The sequence below is a fragment of the Canis lupus genome, chromosome 16, assembly GCF_048164855.1.
Source record: "Canis lupus baileyi chromosome 16, mCanLup2.hap1, whole genome shotgun sequence".
Lineage (NCBI taxonomy): Eukaryota > Metazoa > Chordata > Mammalia > Carnivora > Canidae > Canis > Canis lupus.
The window spans coordinates 15266939-15293663 of NC_132853.1; the positions used below are offsets into that span (position 1 = coordinate 15266939).

Here is a 26725-nt window from a genome sequence, read left to right on the forward strand (position 1 = left end):
CATTGATACTGGGGCCGGAAACCCCATTCCCACCAGGGCATCTAATCCTGAGATAGCCACCTGGAGCCCTGTGGATTTGGGTCCCACCCACGCCTGGAGAAAGGAGATTCGGGAAAGTTAAGGAAGATGTCCTCATCTGTACGACAGATCCAGGAAGGACAGGGGCCTTCCAGCAACCCCATGAGGTGGGGGGGGTTTATCTCTACTTTACTGGAGTCAGAGAGGGTAGGTGACGTGCCCAAGGACAGAGCTAGGCTCGAGTCACATCCAGCTTCTCACTTCCAATGTTCTTTCCTCTCCCCTATCATGAGGGGGAGGAAGGGGAAGCTGTAGGAGCTTACGTGGGGAGCTCAAGATGCCCATCCTCAAACCTTACAAGCCAGGATCCTGACTGGCTGCCTTTTAGACTGGATCTAGAAGGAGTGGGGAGAGGAGAGAGGGTCACAGTACCAGGCAGCATCCTCCCTCAGCAGGAGCAATGCCTCCTTAACATCCCGCCAGGGCTGAGCCTCCTCTGAGGGGGGCTGCATGATCCAGAAGCCCTGTACCCTGTGGTGCCCAAAAGCAGCGATCAGGCTGTCTCCCACTCTCCTGCCCTACGTCTCACTCTGTCTTCACTGCCCTGGAAGCTACTGAGTCTCGATTCTTCCCCACCCTGATGCCATCGTCGAGAAAAGCATCACTCAGGTCCATGGCTCTTCCAAAGGATTTATTGGTCATATTTACATCTATTGCAAATAATGAGGAGGCAGTAGGGGCACAGGCTCAGATCTCATCTCTGCTCCAGAATGTGAGGGTCCTGGGATGCCTGGGTCTTCCCATTTCCTGGGAGACCTGAGATGCAGAGATTATTCTCACCCCTTCTCTCGGGGTGTTGGACCATAAGAGTTCTGGGCTCAGGGGCTGCCTCCTCAGTTCAAGGCACAAACACTGTGGTGAGGGGTGGGCAGGCGAGGCAGGGGGTCACTCCTGGCAGGCACCAGCTGGACCAGACCATCTTCCCTCCCCTGGTCCTGCCCTCTTTCTTTGCCTACTGGTCCCACACTGGGCAGAGCCTGGCTGGGTGGACACTTAAACCCCAGCCCAAGGCCCTTAACTCCCGGACCACGGCCAGCCCTCTTTAGAGGCTGAGGTCCAAGCACCATCAGTGTCCTGGACTGGAACAGCTTCCCTGTCCTTGTGAGACAAGGGCACAGAAATTTCGGCGGTGGGGGGTGGCGGGTGTCCCTGGCTGGACAGGGCCAGGCTCCCCTCCTCTTCTCAGAGTTTCCCTGTCCCTATGTGGACCCAGAGGGCAGAGCTAGGGAGAAGAGGGGGTGATGCTTCCCAGTGTTCTCTCTCTCCTGCTTCCTGCTGACCAAGGGCCGCATCTCCCCCAGCCATGAAGATCCTTTCAGGCAGCCCTGTGGCTCTGGAAGTTCGGGAACCTGGACCCCGGCCTCACCCTTGCTCGTAGGTCATGTGGGCGCTCAGGATGTAGGGCCTGAGGCTTGCCCAGAGGGAGCTGCTGGGAACACAAGGGTGAGGGATGGACTCCTGGGGGATGTCTGCCGCCCCTCGTTGGCCAGCCCTGCTCCAGCCTACGCCAGGAGGCGGATGACTCCGTTGTCTGAGCCCAGCAAGAGGTGGCGTTTGGTGGGCAGCAAGGCCAGGCTGGTGAGCGTGCCTCGGAAGTTCTCAGAGCTGAGCTTGGTGGTGGCCTGGGAGGGTGGCTCAAGTAGGGAGCAGACGCCGATCTTGTTGGCCACGGTGCCCGTGACCACCTCGCTACCATATAGGTCGAAGGTATGGATGGGGTCAGATGCTGACTTGTAGTGGTGCATAGGCTTCTGTTCCAGCTCTTTCCACACGGTCAGGGAGTGGTCAGAGGAGGAACTGACCAGGACACTGCCCTCCACCGCCTGCCCAGGGAGAAGAGAGTTTTAGCAGGGCCTGGGCCCTCCCGTGTGCCTTACGAGCTCCCAGGGTCTTCTATTTTCTTGCCCAGTACCTTCCAGGAAGATAGAGGATCCTGGGCAGGGGACCAGTTGCCCCCTCCCACCACATTATATATTAGTGTTGGTTAATGCAACTATGTTAAAGTGCCTTTAACCTAGACATCACTGTAATCTGAGCACTTACTATATATCTAGACATTGTGTTGGGCATGCCATATTACCACATTTAATTTTCGTGACAACTCACTCTATGACGTAAATGCTGTTGTTATTCCCATTTTCCCATTTGACAGAGAAAAAACCTGAGGCTCAGAAAAGTTAAGTAATCCTACCAAGGTCACAGAGCAGTAAGTGGCACTACCAGGATTAACACCCAGGCTGACCCCAAAGCCCTCCTGACACTTCCGTGGAAGGTCTGAATTTAAAGGTATCCAAACCCCAGGCTCCCCTAGGGTCCTGGACAGAGTTGGGGACAGTCAGCCCTTAGCAGTGGTAGTACATGTCCCCTGGCTGCAGCCAGGATAGGGAGGGAGTGCCCTGTCCTTCCCTCCTGTCTGTCCCTGAGCAGTTCCTTGAGGTCTGTGACTGAGAATGGGCGGTGGTAGGGGCAGGATCCCCATGCCGGGATGTCCCTGCCCCCACCAGGGGAGCCCAGCATGGGGCATGGACTCTGCTCAGTGGTCTGGGGGCAGTAAACAGCCTCCCAGCTCAGCTTTATTTAACCTGAACTGGGTCATGGACAGGGCCTGACCCCTGATCCTCCAAGCAAGGCAAATATGGACAAGGGTTACTCATTAGAGCATCCCCAGGGAGCAGCAGGGTCAGCTTGCCCCCTGGTTCCTGCCCCCATGGCCTGTCTGCCTCCAGGGCTGCTACAGTGCAGCCAGCTCTAACCCTCTCCGCCCGTGAGCCCTGGGGCACATACAAAAGGGAGATCATCTTAAATGGAGCCTGTCCTGGGTGGGCCCTAGGAGGACCTGGGGTAGGAGCTGGCCTGGGCAGTGAGGAGGGGAAGGGGACCTGGCCAGTCACCTTAATCTGCAGGATGTCCCCTTCATGGGCCGGCCAGCCACGCAGAACCAGGCCGGTACGGGTGTCCAGGAGCACCATGAAGCCCGAGGAGAAGCCAGCCACAACACTACGGCCACTGGGGCTGACGGCCAGGGAGCGGACAAGCCCAGGGTTCAGCCCGCCGCCGAGGCGGAACTCATGCTGCAGGCAGAGGGAGATAAGTTATGTGCTGCCACCCATTCCAACCTATTTCTCCCCCCCAAGTCCATGCAGCTTAAAGGCCTGATCCTCTATTCCACCACCTCTCCATCAAGCAGAGGGGTCCCCTTCATTTCAGATCAGAGTCCCACCCCCCAGGATTTGCTGCTATGGGTGACTTGTCTCCAAAGAGAACTACACCCCTAGCCTTCTCTCTTCAGAGTCTCTCCTCCCTGCTAGGCATCCAGGCGAGGGCACAGGGAACCAGTCGCCCCTGACCTGTAGGCCAGGCTTCCTGCAGTCCACAAAGCGCAGGGTCGAGTCAGAGCTGGCCATGGTGATGCTGGTATGGGGGGCAGGCATGACAGCCACAGCAGTCAGGGGCACCCGGCTGTCCCATGGCTCCATCATGCGAAGGGTCTTCCCTGGGAAGGAAAGGCACAGTGTGTCTGGGGTCCCAATACCTGATGGAAGAGCCCCAATTCTTCCTATCTCCCTGACCTACCCTGTATATATGCCTCTCATATCCCAGAGGACCTCAAAAAATGCTAAAGATGTTTTTTACTCTCCTGCCTTCCTGTTTCCGTGGCCAGGCCAGGCTCCTGTCCCTAAAGTGACCTCTTCACAGGGCGCCTCCTGACCAAATGCCACCTCTCCTTAGTCTACCTCAATGCTACTCCATCCCCTCCCCCTTTAAAAACCTTATTAGCCTTATTTGTCCCCACCACGATGCCAAAAAATCATCAAGCAACCTTTTGTCAAACTTGATCGACACACTACACATTAAGCCAAACTCCTATGTACATCATCCTCTAAACCAGCTCTGATTCCCATTTTACAGATGGGAAAATGAACGCTTCCAACAGCAAAGTGACTTGTGCAAGGTCACTTAGCAAATAAGCTGGCAGCACCAATTCCAACTCAGGGCTAATGGATTCCAACTCAGGGCTAAGGGATTCCAACTCAGGTCTAACTGCTCCTCTGTGCAGCCTCACGGAAATGCCACACACTGTATACCATCACATCCCAACTGCCCAACCCTGGGCCCCCATACCCAGAGGCCTGGCAGGGCGCAGGCTGGCAGCAACAGAACAGGCCTCACCTGGGCCCGCTCACCTGTGAAGGGGTCCCAGACGTGCACCGCCCCGTCACAGCTCACCACATACTGTGGGGCCTCAAGCTGGCCCACAAAGAAGACACTCTTGCGGTGCTGGGCATAGACGAGGCGTGGAGCTGTCTCACTGGTGCCATCCCCAGAGTTATAGAGAGGCCAGAGGCGCACAGTGCGGTCCTTGCTGCCACTCAGGAAGAAGTCCTCATTGCTCAGGGGTGCCACACACTTGACAGCTCCTGAGTGGCCTGGGAAGCTCTGCAGGCGGATCTGATGGAAGTGAAAGTGGGCATCCTGCTGGCTCACACCAATCTCGTACTGCCAATATGCTAGCCAGTTGCCACTCAGCCCATGGGCACTCCGTGGCAGCTCCCGCTTCAGCGCGTTGTCCTCCTCACTGTCGAGGCCTCCACTGCCCACACCAGGGATGGGGCCCAGCAAGCTGGGGCTCTCAGGCTGAGAGTCATCAGGAATCTGGATGCGGTTCCCGACCAGAACACTCCCAAAGGTCCCCGAGTGGCCATCATCCTGGGGGCAGCTCCCACTCTGGAGGTCCCACTCGAGGCCGCTGCTGGGTACAGTGGGCTCCACGCTGGCAGGATTGCGACTGCTTGGACTGATGCTCTCCAAATACAGCCCTGCCAGCTCCCCAACCAGCTCGTGGTTGGGGATGATTTTCTGGATGATGTCACCTGGATGGGAGTGGGAGAGGTCCTAAGATTAGGGAGGATGGCAGGCAGCTGCCGCCATCCTGCCAAGGCTGAGAACCAAACCACAGAAGACAGGGCAGGTCTGGCTGTGCAACTCTGGGCAAGTAACTCTTCATCGCCGAGCTTGTTTCTTCCCCAGAAAAACGTAGATTCATTCACATGAGTATCCTCTATATGTGCTGGGTGCCATGCAGAGCATCAGAAATAGGATGGCGAGAAAGACAGCTGGTGCTCTCCCTCCCAGGGCTCAGATTTCAGTGGAGGAATGAATGATAACATATCTGACCACAGGGCTGCTCATCCTATTCAGGGACATGACACACGTACTCCCTCGGCAGTGCCAGGCCTGAGCGGGAGGCTATGTAAATGGTGGGCCGCTTATTCCTCTCAGCAGCTCCTGGAGATGTCAGTACACCAGCCTGATGCCTCTGCCTTCCCCAAGGATACTTTTTTTTTTTTTTTTAATTTTTTTTAATTTATTTTTCCCCAAGGATACTTTAGACCAAGCTCCTGTGCCCCTTGCTGGCTAATGCTCAGGCCCTGTTTATATGTCATCGTGAGAGTCTGAGGTTTCCAGGCCAAATCCCTTTGCTCTGACCCAGAACACTGTGCTGAACACCCACTACTGGCTCTGGGGGCAAGGGGAGCACAGAGCCCTCCCAGGGGAAGAAACACAGCCACGAAGGCTTTGCAAGGGGATGTCATGGGGTAGTACCCAACAGGCAGGAGAAGGGCACGTAGATTGTGTACGCCATCTCCAGGGTGAACACCTTCTGCAGCTCGTCCAGCAGGGTGGGGTCCACTAGCCGCTGCTGCCCATCGGAGAAGGCTACCTCTGGCAGCTGGCCCTCACTGCGGCCCCCAGGATCCAGCTTCAGATCCTGTGGGCAGGGAATCCCAGAGAGTCAGCCAAGTTCACAGCCCTGGCCCGCCCAACCCAGCCAGGTAAGGGAAGTAGGTCTGCCTGCCTGGTGCCGAAGCTCATGCAGCTGAGAGAAGACTTGAAAGAAGGTGGCCACAGGCTCGCTCAGGTGCTGCTGGACCATCTCCTGTCCAATGCGCAGGCATATGAGGGCGATGAGGCTGATGGTTTTCATACATAGGACAGTCCGGGCCTGGGCCCCACTCGGGAACCTGGAAAGATAGTACATGAGCTCTATCACCTCCCCCGTCACTCTGCAGGACTTGCCCAGAATCCATCAAAAGCTTTAAATGAGAAGAGCTACAAGACCAATTGGTCCCAACCAGATAAGAAAACTGAGGCACAGAAGGAAGGCGTGGTTTGCTCAGGGTCACACAGCTGGATCAGAACCAGGACTCCTGACACCTAGTCCAGTCTCACTCCCCAGCTTCCCAGCCCCTCCTGGGGAGTCCCCTCAGCTGGGCCACTCCCAGCCCAGGGGTAGGGCAGCAGCCTACCCAGTGACGAGGGAAGTGAGGAAGCTGAGCACAGGCAGTAAGACCTCGTGGCTGATTCGGGGCAGGATGTCCATGAGGGTGGTGTCTGAGAGGTACACGATGATCTTCTGGGTCAGAGTCACTGCCGCCAGCAGTCCTGCCTCCTTACGGCTGTTCAGTCGACTGGGGCCTGAGGTGCTACCTGGGGCCACCTAGGACCACAGAGTAGATGAGGGCCAGGCTGACCATGAACCCCCTGAAACCCCCAGATTTCCCAGATCTGCCCTTAAGCTTCTTGGCTTCCCCTGAGGCTGCCAAATCAGTGACTGACCAGGTAGCTGATGTAGGGCAGGTACTGGTAGGTGAGGACAGGCTCCCCGTACAGATGAGCGATGTGGAGGAGGCAGCTGAGCACAGGCCCCGACACTATATCACCCAGTATCGGTCTCTTCTGGTAGATGTTGCCAGCACTCAGCGGGGGGCTCTCACCACTGCTCACCATGAACTGCTGCCGAGTGGGCCCTGCCAGGGAAGAACCAGCAACCTTGAGTAGCTAGTGGCAGACAGGAGGAAGGTCAGTCTTCCAGGAACTATGGTAGCAACTCCAGCCTGAGGGTTGCCCCCGTGCCCTACCCAAGGAAGAAAGGAGCTTGCACAGACTGGGACCCAGGATCTGGCAGGGAGGTGGAAGTGGCAAGGATCCCCTACGGGGAGTTGAAAATGGACAGAGGGTCTGGGATGAAGCCCCATCTCCATCACTGACCACAGGCCTTACCAACATAACAAGATGTCAGCAAGCGGAGCAGGTTCCGGGCCACGTAGCGAGAGGCCACTGTGGGGCCAAGCTTGGCAGACAGCCAGCGGACCATCTTGCAGGCTGTATCTGCAAGACGGGAGCAGGCCCTGAGCTTATCAGATAATGGTGGCTTGCCGCCTCCTCCCACCCCACCCCACCCCACCCCAATACACCCCTCCTAGCCAATTCTGGCTGCAAACCTGCCAACTGGCCCAGCCAAAGCCAGGTGCCTCATATCAGCACCCTCTATTTCAGAGTGGCAGAGGTGGCCTGTGGCTTTGGGACTGTCCCGGGTGACCCTGACTTTGGGGCTGCTCCAGGATCCTCTCCTTGGGCACAACTTGCAGAAAGGTTATGCTTTCAGGGAATCTTCTCAAGCTGCTCAATGAGGCCTGGCCTAGCCAGGCCCTGGTTCCCTCCCCTTATAGCCTGTGTTCCCGCTTCTTCCCTTCTCTCTCCCTGTCTAAGCATGCTAGCCTTTCACTGATTCTTTAATGGAACCATAATAGCCACATAGCCTCATACATGCTGTTCCCTTTGCCTGCTATGCTCTTCCCACTGTAGACCCTACCATTTTTGCCTTGCTACCTCCTATTTATGACCTCAACTGGCCCTACTTTCTTTTTTTTCTAAAGATTTTACTTATTTATTTGAGAGAGCAAGCATAAGTGGCGGGGGGAGGAGCAGAAGGAGAGGGAGAAGCAGACTCCCTGCTGAGCAGGGAGCCCAATGCAGGCCAATCCCAGTACCCTGGGATCATGACATGAGTGGAAGGCAGATGCTTAACTGACTGAGCCACCCAGGTGCCCCTGGCTCTACTTTCATGGAAGTCTTCCCTGACCACTAAAAACTAGATCTAAGCTGTATTTATATTCCCTTGTAGCACCCAGCTCACATTTAAGTAAGACTGTCTACAATGTGGCATCTCCTCCAACTGAAGGTGAGCTCCAGGAGGGTAGGTGCATATCTGTGCTGCATGTGAATCTGCTAGATTCACACCCTGGTACAGACTAGGTACTCAGAAATGCTGAATGAAAACCAGAGTAAAGAAAAGTTAATACCTACTCTTCTCAAACTATTCTAAAAATAGAAGAGTAAGGAAAATATCTAAATTAATTCTATGAAGCAGTATTATTCTGACACCAAAACCAGATAAAGACACTAAGAGAACTACAGGCCATTATCTCTGATGAATATAGATGCAAAAATTCTCAACAAAATACTAGCAGACTAAATCCAACAACACATTAAGAAAATCATTCACCATGATCAAGTGGGATTTATTCCTGGGATGCAAGGGTGGTTCAATATTTGCAAATCAACCAACATGATACATCACATCAGTAAGAGAAAGGATAAAAACCATATCATCATTTCAACGGATGCAGAGAAAGTATTTGACAAAGCACAATATCCATTCATGATAAAAATCCTCAACAAAGTAGACCAACAGGGAACATACCTCAACATAATAAAGGCCTTATATGAAAAACCAACAGCAAACATCATCCCCAGTGGGGACAAACTGGGAACTTTCCCCCTAAGGTCAGGAACAAAACAAAGATGTCTAGTATCACCCCTGAAAGTCTTAACCACAGCAATTAGACAACAAAAAGAAATAAAAGGCATCCAAATTAGTAAGGAAGAAGTAAGACTTTCACTGTTTGCAGATGACATGATACTGTACATAGAAAACTGTAAAGACTGCACAAAAAAAACTACTAGCACTAATAAATGAATTCGGTAGAGTCACAGGATACAAAATCAATGTACAGAAATTTGTTGCATTTCTATATGCTAATAATGAAGCAATAGGGATCCCTGTGTGGCTCAGCAGTTTAGCACCTGCCTTTGGCCCAGGACACGATCCTAGAGTCCCGGGATCGAGTCCTCCATCGGGATCCCGGCATGGAGCCTGCTTCTCCCTCAGCCTGTGTCTCTGCCTCTCTCTCTCTCTCTATGTCTATCATGAATGAATAAATAAAATCTTTAAATAATAATAATAATAATAATAATAATAATAATAATGAAGCAATAGAAAGTGAAATTAAGAAAACAATCCCATCTATAATTGCACCAAAAATAATAAAATGTTTAGGAATAAATTTAACCAAAGAGGTAGAAGGCCTATACTTCGAAAAATATGAAACACTGATGAAAAAAATTGAAGATTTCCAAAGAAATGGAAAGGCATTCCATGTTCATGGATTGGAAGAACAGATATTGTTAAAATGTCTAAACTACTCAAAGCAGTCTACACATTTAATGCAATCTCTATCAAAATACCAACAGCAGTTTTCTTTTTTTTTTCCAATAGCAGTTTTCACAGAACTAGAACAATCCTTTTTTTTTTTTTTCATAATTTTATTTTTTAAAAATTTATTTAGTTGAGAGAGAGCGCACAAGCAGTGGGGAGGGGTAGAGGGAGAAGTAGACTCCCCACTGAGGAGGGAGCCTGATACAGAACTTGATCCCAGGACCCTGGGATCATGACCTGAGCCAAAGGCAGATGCATCATAATCAATTGAGCCACCCAGGTGCCCTAGAACAAACAATCCTAAAATTTGTATGGATACTATACTTGATCTTAGCCAAAAAGCTGAAAAGTGATTAAAATTTGTATGGAACCACCAAAGACCCTAAATAGCTAAAGCAATCTTGAAAAAGAAAAGCAAAACTGGAGGTATCACAATTCTAGACTTCAACTTACATTACAAAGCCACAGTAATCAAAACAGTATGGTACTGGCACACAAATCAATGGAACAAAATACAAAACCCAGAAATAAACTCACAATTTCAATTAATCTTTGAAAAGGAGAAAAAGAAATACTATACCAATGGGAAAAAGTCCCTCCAACAAATGGCATTGGAAAAATTGGACAGCTACATACAAAAGAATCAAACTGGGGGCACTTGCATGGCTCAGTCAGTTAAGTGTCCGACTTGATTTCAGCGGAGGTCTTGATCTCAGGGTCTTGAGTTCAAGCCCCACATTGGGTTCCACACAGGACATGGAGGCTACTTAAAAAAAGAAAAATCAAACTGGCCCACCTTCTTACACTATACACAAAAATAAAATAGTGAGAAAAAAATTAAACCCAAAATGGGATTAAAGACTTAAATTTGAGACCTGAAACCATAAAAATCCTAGAAAAAAGGACAGGTAGTAATTTATCTGACATCAGCCATAGCAACATCTTTCCAGACATATCTCCTGAAACAAGGGAAACAAAAGCAAAAATAAATTATTGATACTACATTAAAATAAAAAGCTGCACAGCTAAGGAAACAATCAACGAAACTAAAAGGGAACCTAAAGAATGGGAGAACATGTTTACAAATAACATATCTGATAAGGGCTTAGTATCCAAAATATATAAAGAACTGTTCCAACTCAACATCGAAAATACAAATAATCCCATTTAAAAATGGGTAGAAGACATGAGGAAACGTTTCTCCAAAAAAGACATCCAGATGGCCAACAGACACATGAAAAGATGCTAAACATCACTCATCATCAGGGAAATGCAAATCAAAACTCCAATATCATCTCACACCTGTCAGAATGACTGAAATCAATAACACAAGAACAGTGTTGGCGAGGATGTGGAGAAAAAGGAACCCTTATACACTGTTGATGGTAATGTAAACTGTTGCGGTCACTATAGAAGACAGTTGGGAAGTTATCAAAAAGTTAAAAATAGGAGTACCTGGCTCAGTTGGTTCAGCATCTGCCTTCAGCTCAGGTCATAATCTCAGGGTCCTGGGATCAAGCCCTGCATCAGGATCCCTGCTCAGGAGGGTGTCTGCTTCTCCCTCCTCCCCTCCTCCTGCTCATTCTCTTTCTCTCTCTCTAGTAAATCTTAAAAAGAAAATGTTAAAAATAGAACTACCCTGTGATGCAATAATTGCACTACTGGTATTTACCCCCAAAATACAAAAACACAAATTCAAAGGGATACATGCACCCCTATGCTTTTTGCAGCATTACTTATAATAGCCAAACTATGGGAGCAGCCCAAGTGTCCACTGATGGATGAATGGATAAAGAAGATGTGGTGTATATACAATGGAATAGTATTCAGCCATAAAAAAGAATCATATCTTGCCATTTGCAAAGACATGAATGGAGCTAGAGTATTGTGCTAAATGAAATAGAGATAAATATGATTTCATAGTCATCTGTGGAATTTAAGAAACCAAACAAAAGAGCATGAGGTGCCGGGGGGGGGCGGTGCAGCCGGTTGAGTTCCCAACTCTTAGTTTCAGCTCAAGTCATTATCTCAGAGTTGTGACATCAGACTCCATGCTCAGTGCTTAGTCTGCTTAAGACTCTCTCACTCTCCCTCTGCCCCTCCCTACCATGCATGCATGCTCACATGTGCTCTCTCTCAAATAAACCTAAAAACAAAAAAAGAAAGAAAAGAGCAAAATAAAAGGAGAGAGACAAACCAAAAAACAAACTCAACTCTAAAGAACAAACTGATGGTGACCAGAGGGGAGCTGGGTGGGGGATGGGTGAAATAGGTGATGGGGATTAAGGAGGGCACTTGTTGTGGGGAGCACTGAGGAATGTATAGAATTGTTGAATTACTGTGTACATGAAACTAATAAAACACTGTATGTTAAATATACTGGAATTAAAAAAACAAAAACAACCCACAGCATGCCTGGCTGGCTCAGTCAGAAGAACATGTGACTCTTGGGATGCCTGAGTGGCTCAGCAGTTGAGTGTCTGCTTTCAGCCCAGTGTGTGATTGTGGAGTCATGGGATCGAGTTCCACATCAGGCTCCCTGCATGGAGCCTGCTTCTCTCTCTGCCTCTCTCTCTTTCTGTGTCTCTCATGAATAAATAAATAAAATATTTAAAAAAAAGACATGTGACTCTTGATCTCAGGATCATGTGTTTGAGCCTCATGTTGGGTGTAAAGATTACTTAAATAAATCACCAGAGGACTGTTTAACCAGCACCTTAAGGCCTGAGAACTCACCAAGGAGGATCTTCTGTTCTTTGCCCTCCGACTGCTCAGTGAGCGGCTCCTCCTCTTCTTCCCCATCTGTCTCGCCACTGCGGGCCACGACTGTATCCATGGACAGCACGGTGTCAGAGAGAGTGAGTTCAGATGCCCTGGTGATCTCATCTTGCTCCCCATCTCCCTCCTCCTCCTCCAGCACCACGCAGCCTTCCTCGTCCTCCTCTTCCTCCTCGGAGCCCTCGCTCTGCTTCAGGTCCTGGCTGCTGTCGCCCGATCTGAGGCCACCCTCCTCTGTGGCCCGCTCCTCACCCAGGGAGGTCTCGCTGGTGCTGCTCTTGTCACTCAGCCGACCCAGGCTCACAGCCTCAGCTTCCCGGGGCTGTGGGGACTCAGCCACATAGAGCCCAGCTTGGAAGTCCTCAGTCTCAGGGAGGTAGGCCTGGTCATGGAAGCTGACACCAGACGTGTAGTCTGGAAGCCCCAGGCCCGAGGAGGCAGCAGGCTCACCATCCATCTGAATTTCCTCCCTGAAAGCACAGGAGCTGGGCCTGGCCCCTGGGAGTTCACTGTCCTCATCCTCGGTGGCACCCACCAGGCCCTTGCTTTCCTCCTGGGAGGCCTCCACACCAGCCAGCACCTGTAGGACGTGGGGCAGCAGGTGGATGAGAAAGGCCTGCAGGCCCAGCCGCACCATTAGCTGGGCCACAAAGCAGTCAGTATACAAGTAGAAGCGGCCATGTAACCTGCAGGGGCTCTCATACGCACCGATGAGAGGCTTCAGCAGGTACTTGTTAGCATTTTTGGGGCCTAGTGCCTTAGCAACAGGTTCAAACAGGTACCAGGCTGTGTACACGGCCGTGTGCTCCTCAGACATGAGCGACAGCACGAAAGGCAGCAGGATCTCCAAGCCCTCTGGGGTGATGTCACTCAGCACTGCACCCAGTTGCTGCCACAGAGCGAACACCAGCTCCCGCCCCTGAGCCTCATCCTCCACCCGCCTTGCCTGATACAGGAGGATGAACTTGTGTAGTGCTGGGAAGTACGGGGGGAAAGGGACCACAGAGCTGAAGGGGCTCAGGAGCTGGGCTGGGCAGGGAGGGGGCAACCCCTGGGAGACAGGCCTGTACTCAAAGAGTGGGGCCAGCTTGCCCTTCCCTGCCCCCACAGGGCCTTCGGGGCCACTCAGCTGCAGCAGTATGTCCAGCACGGGCTGCAGAGACACAGGGACCTCCTTGGGGTGGCGTGTGCAGAGCCTCCGAACAGCCTCAAAGCGTACCCACAGTGGTGCATCAGGCTGCAGCGTTCGGACCCTGGTGGCAAACACCATTTCTGCCAATAGAATACCCAGCGCCTGCATGTCCCGATGGAAGAGTTCCCGCAGCTGCACGGGTGGCTGGACCTGGGGCTGCTCGAGCACCTCCAACTGGCTCCCTAGGCCTTTGGTCAGGAAGTTGCCTAGTTTCTCTAGCCCTTCCAGAGGCTGCACAGGATTGAAGCCCTCGGGAAGAAGAATCTTCCCCTCCTCCCCTTCCCCGGGGTCTGCGCCAGCAGGTTTGTTCCTGCGTCCTGGTCGAGAGGCCGAGGCCACTGAGAAAGACAGGAGGCCTGGGGGCACCTGACTGGAGGAGGAGGAGCCCAGCTGGTCACCTGCTTTCCCCGAGAGGGAGATGGAATCCAGAGCTTCCGTGGCCTGTTCTAAGTCATCTTCCCCTGCCACGAGCCTGTCCCTGGCCCAGCCAGCCTCACAGGGAGTGGCTTCCAAAACCAGCCTACCCATCCCATTTGTGAGCTGTCCAGGTAAGTCCTCCCGGCCTATGCTCTCCTGAATGGTCTGGAACAACACTCTGGGGATGAGCGGAGGCTCAGGGGAAAGGGCAGGAGCCCCAGCCAGCCGTTGGGGGTGTGGCTGATCAAAGAGCTGTACCACGCCATAGCTGGTCAGGTGTGTGTGGGCATCCACCAGGTGCAGACACACATTCTTTTCTTTCACAGCCTCCTTGCCCTGGAGTTTGTAGCCAAATGTGAGGTCAATCCAATGGTGCAGGTCCTGGGACACCTCTGGGCTCTCCAACAGCGCCCGGTGGGCAGACACAAACTCCTGGCTGGAGCCACACCAGGCTGGCACGTCCAGGTCAGGCATGTCAGGGTGGATGGAGCAGAAGATAGAGGGGTCAGTATAGAATTCGGGAATGCACTCGTCAGGTGTCCAGTTCTGCATACGCTCCATGCTGGCGGGATACTCATGGGGCTCCCACTGTGCCCGCACGTGTCCACAGAGCACCGACCGGGGTGTCCGCCGAGCCTTGTACACGTAATATGTGATGTCAGAGAGCACATCTGAGATGTGGTGAGGAACGTGAGGTGGCTCCCCACCGCCTGTACCACCTGCTACAAACGCCTGCCGCGTCATCTCATAGGTGAAGTCCAGCTGCTTATCCCCCTTGTTGAGGCGGAACTTGGACTTGCGTAGGTCTCGAAAGCGCCCATGGGGTGTGGTGAAGTCCACCACCCAGGGCAACACTGGGTGGTAATTGGGATCCCCCTGCCGCCGACCTGCCAACCTATTTAGCTGCATGAGGTAGTGGAAGTTGCTGATACGGCCATGGACCCAATCTAGCACGAGGCCACGAAGTTCCTCCTGGCAGCTGGGACATCCAGGTCTCCCCCCTCCCTCCTCTCCAGGTCCACTGCCTGGCCCATCCCTTGCCACAGGGATCTCCTCACTCTCGTCCTCCTTGGGCCTTTCGTAAGCACTCAGGTCCAGCCGGAGCTCACTGCAAAGCTTCTCATCTACAGCGATGTGGTGCAAAGTCAGGGCCCCGCAGGCCAGTCCCTGGCGGTGACAGGCATCCATTGCCCTCAGCACACGGAAGAGGATGAAGAGCACCTTGGCCTGGCTGTTGGTTAGCTTGGCAGGGCTGAAAGTGACCACATCATGCAGGGAGAACTGTACATAAGGGTGCACCACGTATAGCATCTCTGGAGACTCCAGCAGGGCCTCAGCTTGCAAAAGACTGGGACAGGCCAGGCTGCCCCGAAGAGGACAGGGACCATCTCTTGCATAGGATGGGCACTGGGTAAATTCACCCACCGACAGGAAGGGACAACCATAGACCCTCTGCAGGGCCTGTCGTACCAAGTCCAGCGCAGGGACAGCTGAAGGGGCAGGACTATGACTATAGGGCTGCCCATAAGTACGATAAGCATGGCGCCACAGGTTGCGATAATTCTGGGCAGCCACATCCTGCATGAAGCGAGTGAGGGTCTCAGGGCTGGTGGACCCCTCCTCAGAAGGCAAGCCGCCGCCCAGGGGGTAGGACAGCCTCCGTTTCCGCAGACCGTGCACCTCCACGCGCGTCCAGCCGGGGGGCAGCTTCTGCACGGAGCGTTGCAGAAGAGTCCTCACTTCCGCCTCGTTCAGGCCCTCTGCCCGGGGGCAGGGTCCGAGGGGCACCCGGCGCTCGCGGAGGCTGGCCAGCCAGCGCGCAGGCACTAGGGCCACCACGTAGGTGCCCCCCGGGGCCGGAGCCAGCTGCCGGGCATCGATGTTCAGGTCCCTCTCCACGCTCTGCAGCAGCTCCTCCATGTCGGGGCTTGGGGGCGGGGACCAGCAGGCGGCCCCGCGAGTGAGAGAGACTTCCCGCCCCCGGCTCCCCAGGGCCACCCCCTCCCGGCCGCCTGGGGGCAGCGCGGGGCTAAGCCCGGCCATGGCCCTGCCCGCGACGGCTTCCGGGGTTCCAGGCCCGGCGGGCAGCGGATGGGCAAGGGACCGGGGCTGCGGGAGAGGCGGCAGCGGTGGGTCGGGGAGGGCGGGAGAGGAGCTCTTACCGCTCCGCAGGGGCCTGCGCTCCGGGCGCAGCCGAGCAGGGGCCGCGGGGCGCCGGAGTCGGGCTCTGCCGTGACCGGTCAGCTGACGCGGCTCACGTGATCGCCCCGGCACGGAAACAACCGCACGTGGCTCGGCTGGGCGGGCGGGACCGCGCCTCCCGCCGGCGCCACCGCCTGGCCGACCTCGGTGCCCTTCCTCCCGGTGCTCTGCTCGGGTCAGGTGGCGGCTAGGTTTCCTTGCGGAGCAGGGGCAGGGATGCTGAAAGGCCACGAGGTTTCCCCCTCCCTCGCCGGCTTCCTCCTGCACGCACCAGAACGCGGATTTAAGGAGGATTTTTCCGGAGATCCCAGCCTTTAGCGGGCTGATCCCCCCCTCCCCTCTGGTTTTATAGATAAAAAGCCGCCAGCAGAGCTAGGGCTTTTGGCCTTAAGCCCCTTCAGCGCCTCCAAGCTGCCTACCAAGTGAAGGACCTTTTAGTTTTCCAACACATTTCATCAATAACATTCCATCTGGCTTTTACAACACCCCCTGAAGCAGAAAAGACAGTCAATATGGTTTATATTTTAGGGGTAATACCCAAGAGCCACCAAAGAGGCTTGCCCAAGTGGCTGGTGTGCAAACTTTCTGCCCTAGAGTCCTCCCTCCACACCTCCCCAGCTCTGTGCCTCCAGCCCTCTTGGGGCTTTCTCTCTCTTTTCTTTCAAATTCTGGGCGATCTGAGAGGGAGAGAAGTGTCCCATGCCCAGACGCTTGTAGTTCATAGGAGGAAACGTTCCCCGAAGACTTCCTGTTGAAGATCTGTGTCTGAGGTGCCAGAGCCTGCTGCTGTGGTCAGAGCCTTGCAGTGCCTACCTTGGCTGGGGGGAGGGTGCAAAATAGGGAGCAGAAACCAGACAGCTAGCACCAAAACTACATGACTTCTTCTAGGGTTCTCGGTTCTGACTCATTTGCAGGGCAAATAGAACATCGTAAAGCCTCTGGCTGTTTTGGGGAGTCTCTCCTAGAAAGCGATTTTGTCTTATATAGGAGTTTGGTGTAGTGATGTGGGGGAATCCATAAAGACACTTAAGAAACACTAAAGTCCTAAAGTCTTTAGGAAACAGAGGAAACAAATGGCTAGCTGTGATTGGATTCCATCTGTATCTTCTTTCTTGAAGAAGCAGCGGGAAATTTATTAAAAAAAAAAAAAGAAGAAGAAGAAGAAGAAGAAGAAGAAGCAGCAGCAGCAGCAGCAGCGGGAGCCCATGATGTGCTTGGTCACATGGCCTTGGGCAGTAATAACTTAGAACCATCATTCTTGGAGCACTGATTAGGAGCCAGGCATCCCACTAAGCACTTTGCTGTTTTGTTTAATCCTCACCACAACCCTTTTAAGAAGATATTTTTATAACTGTTTAAAATGAGGAAGCTGACTTCCTTAGGTAACCTGCTCAAGGTCACATAAATAAGAAGTGGTAGAGCCAAGATTTAAACTTAGACTATTTCATTCTAAAACTAATGTTCACCGTACTCCTCGGCCATGCAGTATTATTTTTTCACCTGAGAAATTAGGAGTCCCTTGACAATCTCCAACCCCAACTTTGGTCTGAGTACCCGCAGACAGAGAACTGGTTTTGATAATGGGTAGTGTCTGCTGCTTAGTACCACTAAACTTGGGTTCATCTGGTCTTTGGTCTGTTTACCTAGACTGAGCAGGCACTACTTTTTCTCCCTGCAAGTTGATGTGTGCTCTGCCCTCTAGTAGTTTCAGCTTGTACTACAACAATGACCTTGAGTGTAACTAACCTTAACTTATGGTTCTTCCCTTGAATAGGATGTCTTTACAATGCTGGACACGGACACCTTCCCCAATTCGAGGCCAAACTTTTTTTTTTTTTTAAGATTTTATTTATTTATTCATGAGAAATACACAGGAAGAGATGCAGAGACACAGACAGAGGGAGAAACAGGTTCCATGCAGGGAGCCTGATGTGGCACTGTATCCAGGATCCAGGGATCACTCCCTGAGCCGAAGGCAGACGCTCAACTGCTGAGCCACCCAGGCATCCCCAAGGCCAAACTTTATGATGTACTTTTGATTCAGTAGTCTGGGGGGAGACCCAGGAATCTGATTTTTTTTTTTTTTTAAGATTTTGTTTATTTATTTGTGAGAGACACACACACAGAGAGGCAGAGACACAGGCAGAGGGAGACACAGGCTCCTCGCAGGGAGCTCAATGCGGGACTGGATCCCTGGACCCAGGATCACGCCCTGAGCCAAAGGCAGATGCTCAACTGCTGGCCACGCAGGGGTCCCAGGAATCTGAATTTTTAACAAGCACCCCAGTTAAATCTAATGTAGGCCACATCTTGGTATAATACTCTGTAACAGCTCAATTCCCAAATTTCCCCCAGAATCCCAACCCAACCACCATTGGGCTTTGGGGAATCCAGGACCAAATTAACCACTCCCTTTCGCCAACCTCAATATTGAGTTTCCTGGCTTGGATAGTCAGGGAGGGAAGCTGCAGCTGCCCAGGCAGTCAGCCCATGCTGAGTGAGGTTAGTTCTTGCTGATCTGGCAGAGAGCAAAGTGAAGGAAGCTAACATTTAGTGCACCGACTGTGGGCCAGTGGGCCAGACACTGTGCTAGGTGTTTTCAAATATAATCCTTTTTTAATCCCTATAATAAACCGCGAATTTATTATTCACTCTTTTGCAGATGAGGAAATGGAGGTGAAGAGATGTTGAGTATCTTCAAGTTCACAGCTGGTAAGATCTGGAATTTGAATCCAAGTTTGTCTAATTCAGTAGTTCTCAGCTGGGGGAGATTTTGGCCCCCAAGGGACATCTGGTAATGTCCAGGGACACTGGTGGTTGTCATAACTTCAGGGTAGGGGTGTTACTAATTTCATCTAGTGGGCCAGGGATGCTGCTAAATATTCTACAAATAACACCCCCCACAATAAGAAATTATCAGCCAAATGTCAATAGTGCTGAGATTGAGAAACCCTGGACTCAAAGCCACTTTTGCCCTGTGGGGTGGGAGGGTGAAAGGAGGGGGAGTTAGCCAAACAAAATGGCGATGGGCCTACCCCAAAAGCCTTGGGTAAGAAGGGGATGGGAATTCCAAGATAAGGATAATGGATAATGGGGGCAGCTGGTGAGGTTTCTCTTTCTTCCAAGCTTGGCCAAGGCCCTGCTCAGTTTCTCCCAGCCTTGCCAAGTCAGTCCTGGGACTTCACACAAGCTTGTCCTGTAATGACCCTGACTCCCAGCTCAGGGCTGGGGTAAAATATTACCTTCCTGCAGGACTTTCCAGTCAAAGCCCTTGGTTCCTGGGATCAGCGCATTCCACCTGTAGCCCCTGGGAAGCTCCACATTAGCACCCTTACTGTGGAGGGTGAGTGTAAATAAAGAGCCTGGTGGCATCTAAGTTAGAAGTGGACCGAATGGGCTAAGCCAAGGGAGTCCACTTAGGTGGTCCCTGGCTGGGAAGAAATAAGCCAACATGAGGAGGGAGTAGGGGGGCAAATGGCCTGGGGAGCAGGGTTCTGACCCCAGGAGGCTTGCTTTCCACAGACATTTCTCTTCTCCTGGTTTGGTTTGCTGCTTCACTGGACCTTCCCCAGCATCCATTCCTGGAGCACTCACAAACCCAGCCAGCCAAGGTTCTGGACTTCCCCAATACAGGCCCCCTTCTAGACCTGAGAAGGTGGGTCTGAGCTGACAGGAAATAACTCTTGTTCCAAGCTCAGAATCTCTGAAAAACCAGCAGATTGAAGGGGGGGAGGGGGGTTGAGGGAGGGAGACAGTCTTGGAGTGAAAGAGGAAAGTACAAGCAGGTCCCCCATATTTGGGGTTCCATCTCCTTTCTTCCCTCACAACCAATGAGGGTTGGGGCGGAGGCGTTGGGGTGGGTGGGGGGAATAGGGGGATGGAGGAGGGCAGGCCTGGAGGAGGATGTGGTAACAGCTGATTCGTCCCCTGAGGTCACACTTTCCAACAATCAGCTGTTACCGAGGTAGGAGGCAGGAAGTTTCCTTAAAGGCACAATGTTCAGAACACAGGCCGAGAATTCGGGAGCTCCTAGGAACCAGGGCGGTTACTTCGTGGAGCCCGTATTTAATACAGAGGAACTATCTCACTCCCCAGGCTCATCCTTCCGGCTCAGTTACCCTCACACTCAATCGGGGGCCTATGGAAGAATCATGGATCCGTGTCTACACGTTCGTCTTTAGGGGAGCGGGGGCGGGGGATGATAAATTGCTATGGGTCCCAGACTTGCCCCTTTAAATAAGCGGTTCGGCAGCTTTTGCCAAGTCATTGGGTTCCTCTCCGTTTTGCCCATTCCCCTCCCCCACTAGGCACTGATTGGCCCTTGGAGAAGGGGCGGCCTCCTCATTGGTCTCTACCTTTGCAATCCCTTCTAAGTAGGCCTGAGTCTGAGAAAGGCTTCTGGGAGGCGGGACAGAATGGGGGTATTAGGCGGAGGTTGGGGTTCTTACCAGTTGACACTTTGGCATGACCCATCCCCTAGTTTCCGTCCACAAGTCTTGCTTCTACCCTCAGGTGAAGACTGTACTATGAATCTTGTTAGGAGGTTGCTGCTTGAGAGAATCTGTCTACGACTGGGACGAGACATACTCTACGAGAAAAGTCTCCTGGTTAGAAAAGCCTCCACCCGCCAGGAGAGGAGGACTAGATCCCTCTAGTGAAAGCTAGCACTAGGCAAGGGGGGGCAGTTCTCCCCTCCCCCAAAGCCTACAGGAGTCCTCATCCAATGGAAGAGCCTGCTGCCCTGGAAGCTGATTGCCACCGTCAGTTCTTCCCGCTCCTGCTGCTTCGCCTGCGCCAGCTTTCTCTAGAGAGCCATCGCCTCAGTGCGCAGAAGCCAGCGGATCCGTTTTGGGGTAGTGTGAAAGCAGCACTCACGGCTCCCAAAAGGAGGGGCTGTAGCCCTTTAAGGACTTCGCCGGGATGGATTCAGAAATGAGTTTAAAAATGCCAACTCACAGAGCGCGCTGGATTCTGGGAACGAAGTGTCAGACCGAGAACTACATTGACCAGTGTGCACTGCAAACACACGCGCCTTCACTTCCTTCTGCTCTTTAGGACTCTGGTTTGACGTAGCGCTCTTCAAAGCAAGAGGCCTTAGGCGGAGGGCTCAGCCACACCCTTTCACGTATTGGCGAGCTCCTGAGCTGGTGGGCGTGGCCTAGCGCAGCTCCGCCGGGCAAGGGGGTGGCCTCCTTGCCAATCAGAGCTAAGACAGCCGGAGAGGCGGGACCTGGGCGAAGCGCTGGCGCCCCCAAGTGGGTGTGGTCACGCTGCCCAACAGTGGGCGGTGATTGGCTCTGGGCGGTGCAATCGCGGCTTGTGCGTCACGACGCCGCCAGCTGATCGGAGACTGGAGCCGGTGTGTGCTGGGCGCAGGGAAGACACAGCGCCGCCGGCCGTGGGGGATGGACGCACTGATTTGCTCCCTTACCCTCAGCAACCCCCCGCACCCAGGACCAGGTGGGTGTGAGCTGGGGTCCCGGCCGCACTGGAGGGAACCATGCAAACGGGGTAATGGGGGGAAGTAGGGTCCTGGTGGCCACACCCTGCCCTTCCGGGGGAGGGGTGAGGGGGCGGCGGGGGCAGGGAAGCTCTTGGGGTGAGGGGTCTGGACTGGCTGGAGTAGTGTGGCAGGAGGTTTCAAGAGAGTCCGGGATGACAGTCGTGGCGGAGGGTTTGGCGGAGTGACTAGGCGCTAGACGAGGGGCTAGAGGGCTGGGGTCAGCTAACCTCGGCGCCCCCTGGTCAGAGGATACGGGAACTAGCTTCCCAGCTTGAGGAGGGTTTGGACCGGGCGGGTAGCGGGGAGGTAGTTTTCCTCGACTGGCAGGCAGTTGATCAGGCCCAGTTGAGAGCCCTGGCAGGGAAGGGGTCTCTGGGCGGGCCGGCCCCTCCTCTCGTTCTCTCCAGGGGATGTTATGTAAGGGGGGAGGGGAGAGGAGTAGGGGGCGGCGGTGCGGGGGCCTTATGCAACCCAAAGGTTAGGGTTTCACCGCGGTTGGTGGGGGAAGCGGGCTGGAGGAGGACCTGGAAACTCTAACCCCCCCTCCCCAGCCTAACTGGCCGTCTTGGGCCCAGAGAAGGTCACCTCTGCACCTCCCCCCAGCATGTCCGGTTGTGGGGCCCCTAGCCCAGGCCTGGCCCTGACCGCCTGGGAAGCCGGCTGGCTGGGTGGGGCGCCTGGGTTAGTCATCACTGGGCTCCCTCTCTCCCCACCTCTCGGCCAACTCTTGGCCCCTCCCTATGGCCTCTCGCTAGGCTCGCCCCCACCTCCCTCCGGCCCTAGTTCCAGCCTCCAACTCATTTGGCCTGTCATCCTGGCTGTCAGACTGGGCTAGGAATTGTCAGGGTGCCAAAGGGTTGATGGAGCAGCTGGTCAGAGGGTCAGTGCCCTGGGCCCACCCCGCCCTGCAGCCAAGGGCACCTGCTTGGCACAGACTCTGAGCAGCCGTTGAGTCCTATGGGCTGAACAGAGCTGGCTCAGACAGAGGAGAGTGGGAAGGAGTTGGACTGGTCACCTGGGGGAAGGAAGATACCACAAAGTTCATGTCTCCCAAGAGGGTTTTTGTAATTTGAAAACCTTCCACCCCCACCGTAATCTTTCTTACCCTCTGAGTATAGAAGTCTCAAGACAAGACTGCCTCGGCCTCTCAGTGGCATGGGCCATGCCCTTGGACTGAGTGTCAGCAGAGACCCGTCCTCCCCAGCTCTGGCCCTCAAGACTGCCACGCCCCCAGCCCCCTCCCTAGGCCATGCTGCAGGGCCCGGCTTTTCCTGCTGATTCATGCGTTGGAACTGTGGGGGCGGGGCTTGGAACTTGGAACAAAGTTCAGACACGGAGGGGCCGGCAGACAGCCTGGAATTCATACCAGATGTACCCGGAATGCGCAAGCGGAATGCCTGGCATTTAAGAGTCTTGGGGAAGCTGCCCGTCCACCCTGCCCATACCTCCCTCCCCTCCAGCCTTTGGTCCCCTGTCCTCTTCTCACAGTCCCTGGAGCCTCTGCTGACCTTCCAAACTCTAGACCTCTTCCCTTCCTCACTCTTCGCCAGATGTAGGCCCCCCAAACTCTTCAGCTGAACTCCCTGGGAACAGATCAGTTGGGCTGATCACTGAACTCACATTTCTGGATCTAAGGTACAACTTCTCACCTGGTACCTGGGCAACTGGTGGAGTGTGTCCAGGTTTCTAAGTCCTGCCCTCTCTGAATGCTGAAGAGGCTGGGCCCTCCATGGATAGCTGGGGCAAGGAGGGGTGAGAGCAGGCATGAGTCTCTACAGCCTTCAGTTCTGGAAGGAGGTGAAAGGAAGTCTGCTTAGAGCTGCCTCTTGCTTCTTACTGAAGTTAACCACTCCTGTGGGCCCAGGTCAGAGCAAGAAGCCTTTGTTACAGGTTGAGCATCTGTTGGAGCTGGATTTTGATGGCCAGTGGGACAGTGTCCCTGTAACATGGCCCTGCTCAGATCCTTCCCATTTTTCTTCCCTTTCCTTTTAGGAGCCTGTCCCTCCCACACCCTCATCTGGCTGAGCCGCAGTAGTTCTTCAGTGGCAAGCTTTATGTCCTGACCCAGCTAAAGCTGCCAGTTGAAGAACTGTTGCCCTCTGCCCCTGGCTTCAAGGAGGAGGAGGAAGAGGAGAAGGAGCTGCTTTCCCCTTCATCTGGAAGGTGACAGAACTGGGGCTGGGAAGGTCTGAACAGCGGGAGTAATAATGCCATTTGGAAAAGGAAACCTTGTTCAGAGCCTTCAGCCAGACTGACCCAGCAAGAGAGAACAATTTTAGATTAGAGACTCTGGTTGGATGGGGGAATAGATGACTGTGATCACTCAAGGTTAGTTGGTCTACATTGATGTGACATGGCGAAGATAACAGGAGCAAAGAAAACTGTCTACCCCTTTACCCAGATGTCTTTCTTGGTCCTCCTCCTTTGTCTCCTTTTCTTCCCTACTGCCTTTCCAGGGAGGTCCTAAGTAAATTTATTCTTCAGGGAAAAGATCATACTGAAACTCCCATCTGAGTAGTCATCTCCATGCTCTTACTTTTCCCTTTATTTTCTTATACTGGCTTAGACTCTGGATTCAGGGATAATCACCTATATGTTGGACTCTTAGACCTCTTGTCTCAGCTTCTCCACCTGTGAGATGGGAAATCACATACGTATGCAGAAGGGAATCAGAAGCCTACTTCTGCAGACTACTCAGAGCCTGGGCTCTCCTCTCCCTGTGGGTAGGAACAAAACTTAAGCTGTTGCTCCTCCCCCCATCCCTGAACACACTAACCCAAGGAGGGTAGTGGGGGAGAGTTAGAGGGAGGGGCTCAGTCTCTACAGTGATGTCTCATCATGCAAAGGTGGCCCCTGGCTTCCTCTACCACCCAAAACAGAACTGCAGCCACTGATGGGGTTCCAACTACTGTTCCTCCGTTTCTTCCCTCACTTTACTTTCTAGGATAGTTTGTGCAGGCAGGAAATTCTCTCCAGCAACCAGGAGAGGTGGGTTGTGGGGTGTGACCCCCTTTGTTGCATCAAGCAGTGTAAACCTACCACCCCCAGCTCCTGATGCAGTCTAACTCTTGTGGCTCAGGCTCTGGTGTAGTTCAACCATGGCCCAGTCTCCCTGCCTGAAGGTGGCCAAATTCAGAAGCTGCAGGAAGCTATCCTGTAGTGGGACAAGAGGCGTTGAGGTAGCTGGGTTTTATTCTCTATCTATGAGAAACAGATTTAGGAGAGTAGATCATTGAACCCACCCTTCTGCAGCCTGAGCTGGACGTGTGTGGGACTGTGGTGGAGGGGGTGGGTAGACTGAGTCTACTCATAGTCTGCAACAAAGATTGCTCTGTCCCTGGACATTGCTTCCATCCTTTTTTCCCCTCCCCGCTTCACTGGCCACAGTGTCTCCCTCCAGCCCTGGGTATGTGGCTCTGCCATCCTCACCCATCATGAAGCAAAGATGAGGAAGAGCAGCCTGGGAACGCAGGCAGGCAGAAGACCAGTGAAGGACCAGGCCTGGAGAACACAGGGCCCTGTCTGGGCACCCCACAGAGGGGACCCATAAAGGCCAGGAGCACTCCAGGAGGGAGGACAGCCAGCCTCCATCAAGGACAAGCTCCCAGCCTTCTGCTTCATTCACTATTTCTCTCCAGTGTTACTTACTGCCTCCCTCAGAGATATGAGACTGTATTAAAGTGTCCTGTGGCTTCATCCACCTACTACTACCTTCCTACCCTGTAGTTTTTGTTTTTGTTTTTGTTTTGTTTTGTTTTTTTACCCTGTAGTTTTTATATAAAGCAGCCTCAAGGAGCAAGAACCAGCTGTGAAAGGACATACACAGGAAATGCATAGAAGAAATTCAAATGGATAAAACCATGAAAAACAATGTGTTTCATTAGGTAATTAAAGAAAGAAAAATATAGCTGAAAGCATTTTTTCCTTAGCAAATTATATTTTTTTAAAAGAAAAGCCCAGTATTGGCAAAGAAGTACTAAAATAAGACTCCTATACATTGCATATCGGCATGCAAATTGTTATGGCCTTCCTGGATGTCAGTTTGGTAATATGTCTCAAACACTCTAATAAAAGTTTCCATCGCCTTTGACCTAGTAATTCTACATTTGAGGACTTATCCTAAGAAAATAATTAACAATTTAGTTACAAGATGGTCATCCCAGTATTGCAATAGAGAAAATGAGAAGCAACTGTCTGAGAATTCATTTCTTTTCTGCTGTAATGAAAATTTGCAATGGGGGATTGCTTAAGTAAATCATTGTATATCCATCCAGATGGTGGAGTACTGCATAGCCATTAAAAGTCATGCAGAAAAACATTTGACTGGAAAGAAAAATGCTCTTTGAATATTAAAAAGTTTATTAAAATAGTGTGTTATGTGATCTCAATTTTGGTTTTTAAAATATGGGTGTATTGGGACGCCTGGGTGGCTTAGTGGTTGAGTGTCTGCCTTTGGCTCAGTTCGTGATCCTGGGATCGAGTCCCACTTTGGGCTCCCCATAGGGAGCCTGCTTCTCCCTCTGCCTAAGTCTCTGCGTCTCTCTCCCTGTGTCTCTCATGATAAATAAATCTTCAAAAAAAAAAAATAGGTATATTGTATACATAAATGAAAAAGACAAAATGTTAATAATAGTGGTTATCTTTGGACAGTGGAACAGAGTCATTGTGATTTTCCTCTGACTTTTCTGTAACTTTAAAACTTTCTACATTGTATGGTTTTCATATAATAAAATTTAAAATAATCAGTGTAAATTTTTTTCAAAAGCTGGGAGAAGTGAGTGTGGAGGAATGAAGGGGATGCTCCTCGCCCCTTGGACATAATGGGGTTTTGGTGAAGAAAAGGGGTGGTGAGAATGTGGAAAACTTCATTCTCCAGGAGTAGCTGGAATCTGCCCTCTCCATGTACGGGAAACAGCTCTCTGAATTGCTGGCTTTCAGCCAGCTAAAGAGGTGTGGAGTGGAGTAAGGAAAACAGTAAAAACCTGTCACTCTTCAGGAGATGGAAGGGGAGGGGGCATATTTTCCTCTCCAGGCTGAAAGGTTCTAGAATCCTATCAGTCTTTGTTTTTCTCTTTGATTCTGCCCCAACCTTGAGGCAACCCTGTGTGACCTCTCCTTATGCCTCAGATTGGAAGAGTGAATTCTATTCACCTAACTTGTACCTAGCCCTGGGGGGAGGGGTGCTTTTCAAGTCTTAGGTCCTGAGAGGTTTCCT

General features: G+C 52.4%; 1 protein-coding gene and 2 long non-coding RNA genes across 8 annotated transcripts; 1 reads left to right on the plus strand and 2 right to left on the minus strand.

The window, feature by feature from the left end:
• Positions 1–692: 692 nt before the first annotated feature.
• Positions 693–16079, minus strand: WDR81 (WD repeat domain 81). 5 transcript variants are annotated; one of them, XM_072779067.1, is made up of 11 exons: positions 15968–16079; positions 12155–12776; positions 7141–7248; positions 6697–6887; positions 6387–6577; positions 5936–6101; positions 5683–5848; positions 4263–4949; positions 3426–3571; positions 2970–3149; positions 693–1901 (listed from the first exon to the last, which is right to left on the minus strand). In XM_072779067.1, the coding sequence occupies exons 2-11, from the start codon at positions 12651–12653 to the stop codon at positions 1581–1583; spliced, it is 2655 nt and encodes an 884-aa protein (XP_072635168.1). In that variant the 5' UTR covers positions 12654–12776; positions 15968–16079; the 3' UTR covers positions 693–1580. The 5 variants fall into 5 exon arrangements, 4 of the variants coding, with proteins under 4 accessions (XP_072635168.1, XP_072635166.1, XP_072635169.1 ...); XR_012008539.1 differs by lacking the exon at positions 15968–16079 and having other exon boundaries at positions 4249–4949; positions 12155–15939; XM_072779065.1 differs by lacking the exon at positions 15968–16079 and having other exon boundaries at positions 12155–15946.
• Positions 16080–17851: 1772 nt separating this feature from the next.
• LOC140606138 (uncharacterized) lies at positions 17852–21397 on the minus strand. 2 transcript variants are annotated; one of them, XR_012008544.1, is made up of 4 exons: positions 20964–21397; positions 20456–20595; positions 18431–19710; positions 17852–18270 (listed from the first exon to the last, which is right to left on the minus strand). It is a non-coding gene; the product is annotated as an uncharacterized lncRNA (long non-coding RNA). The 2 variants fall into 2 exon arrangements; XR_012008543.1 differs by having other exon boundaries at positions 17852–19710; positions 20964–21391.
• LOC140606136 (uncharacterized) lies at positions 19906–26252 on the plus strand. The gene is made up of 2 exons (XR_012008541.1): positions 19906–21467; positions 23503–26252. It is a non-coding gene; the product is annotated as an uncharacterized lncRNA (long non-coding RNA).
• Positions 26253–26725: the final 473 nt, after the last annotated feature.

Excerpts from the sequence above, each read along its gene's own strand:
- WDR81 (XM_072779065.1), bottom strand. The coding sequence starts at position 15,848 with ATGGCCGGGCTTAGCCCCGCGCTGCCCCCAGGCGGCCGGGAGGGGGTG. Across the intron at positions 5,849-5,935 it reads TGCATGAGCTTCGGCACCAG|GATCTGAAGCTGGATCCTGG; the intron begins GCAGGCAGACCT and ends CCCTGCCCACAG. Across the intron at positions 4,950-5,682 it reads GCCCTTCTCCTGCCTGTTGG|GTGACATCATCCAGAAAATC; the intron begins GTACTACCCCAT and ends ACTCCCATCCAG.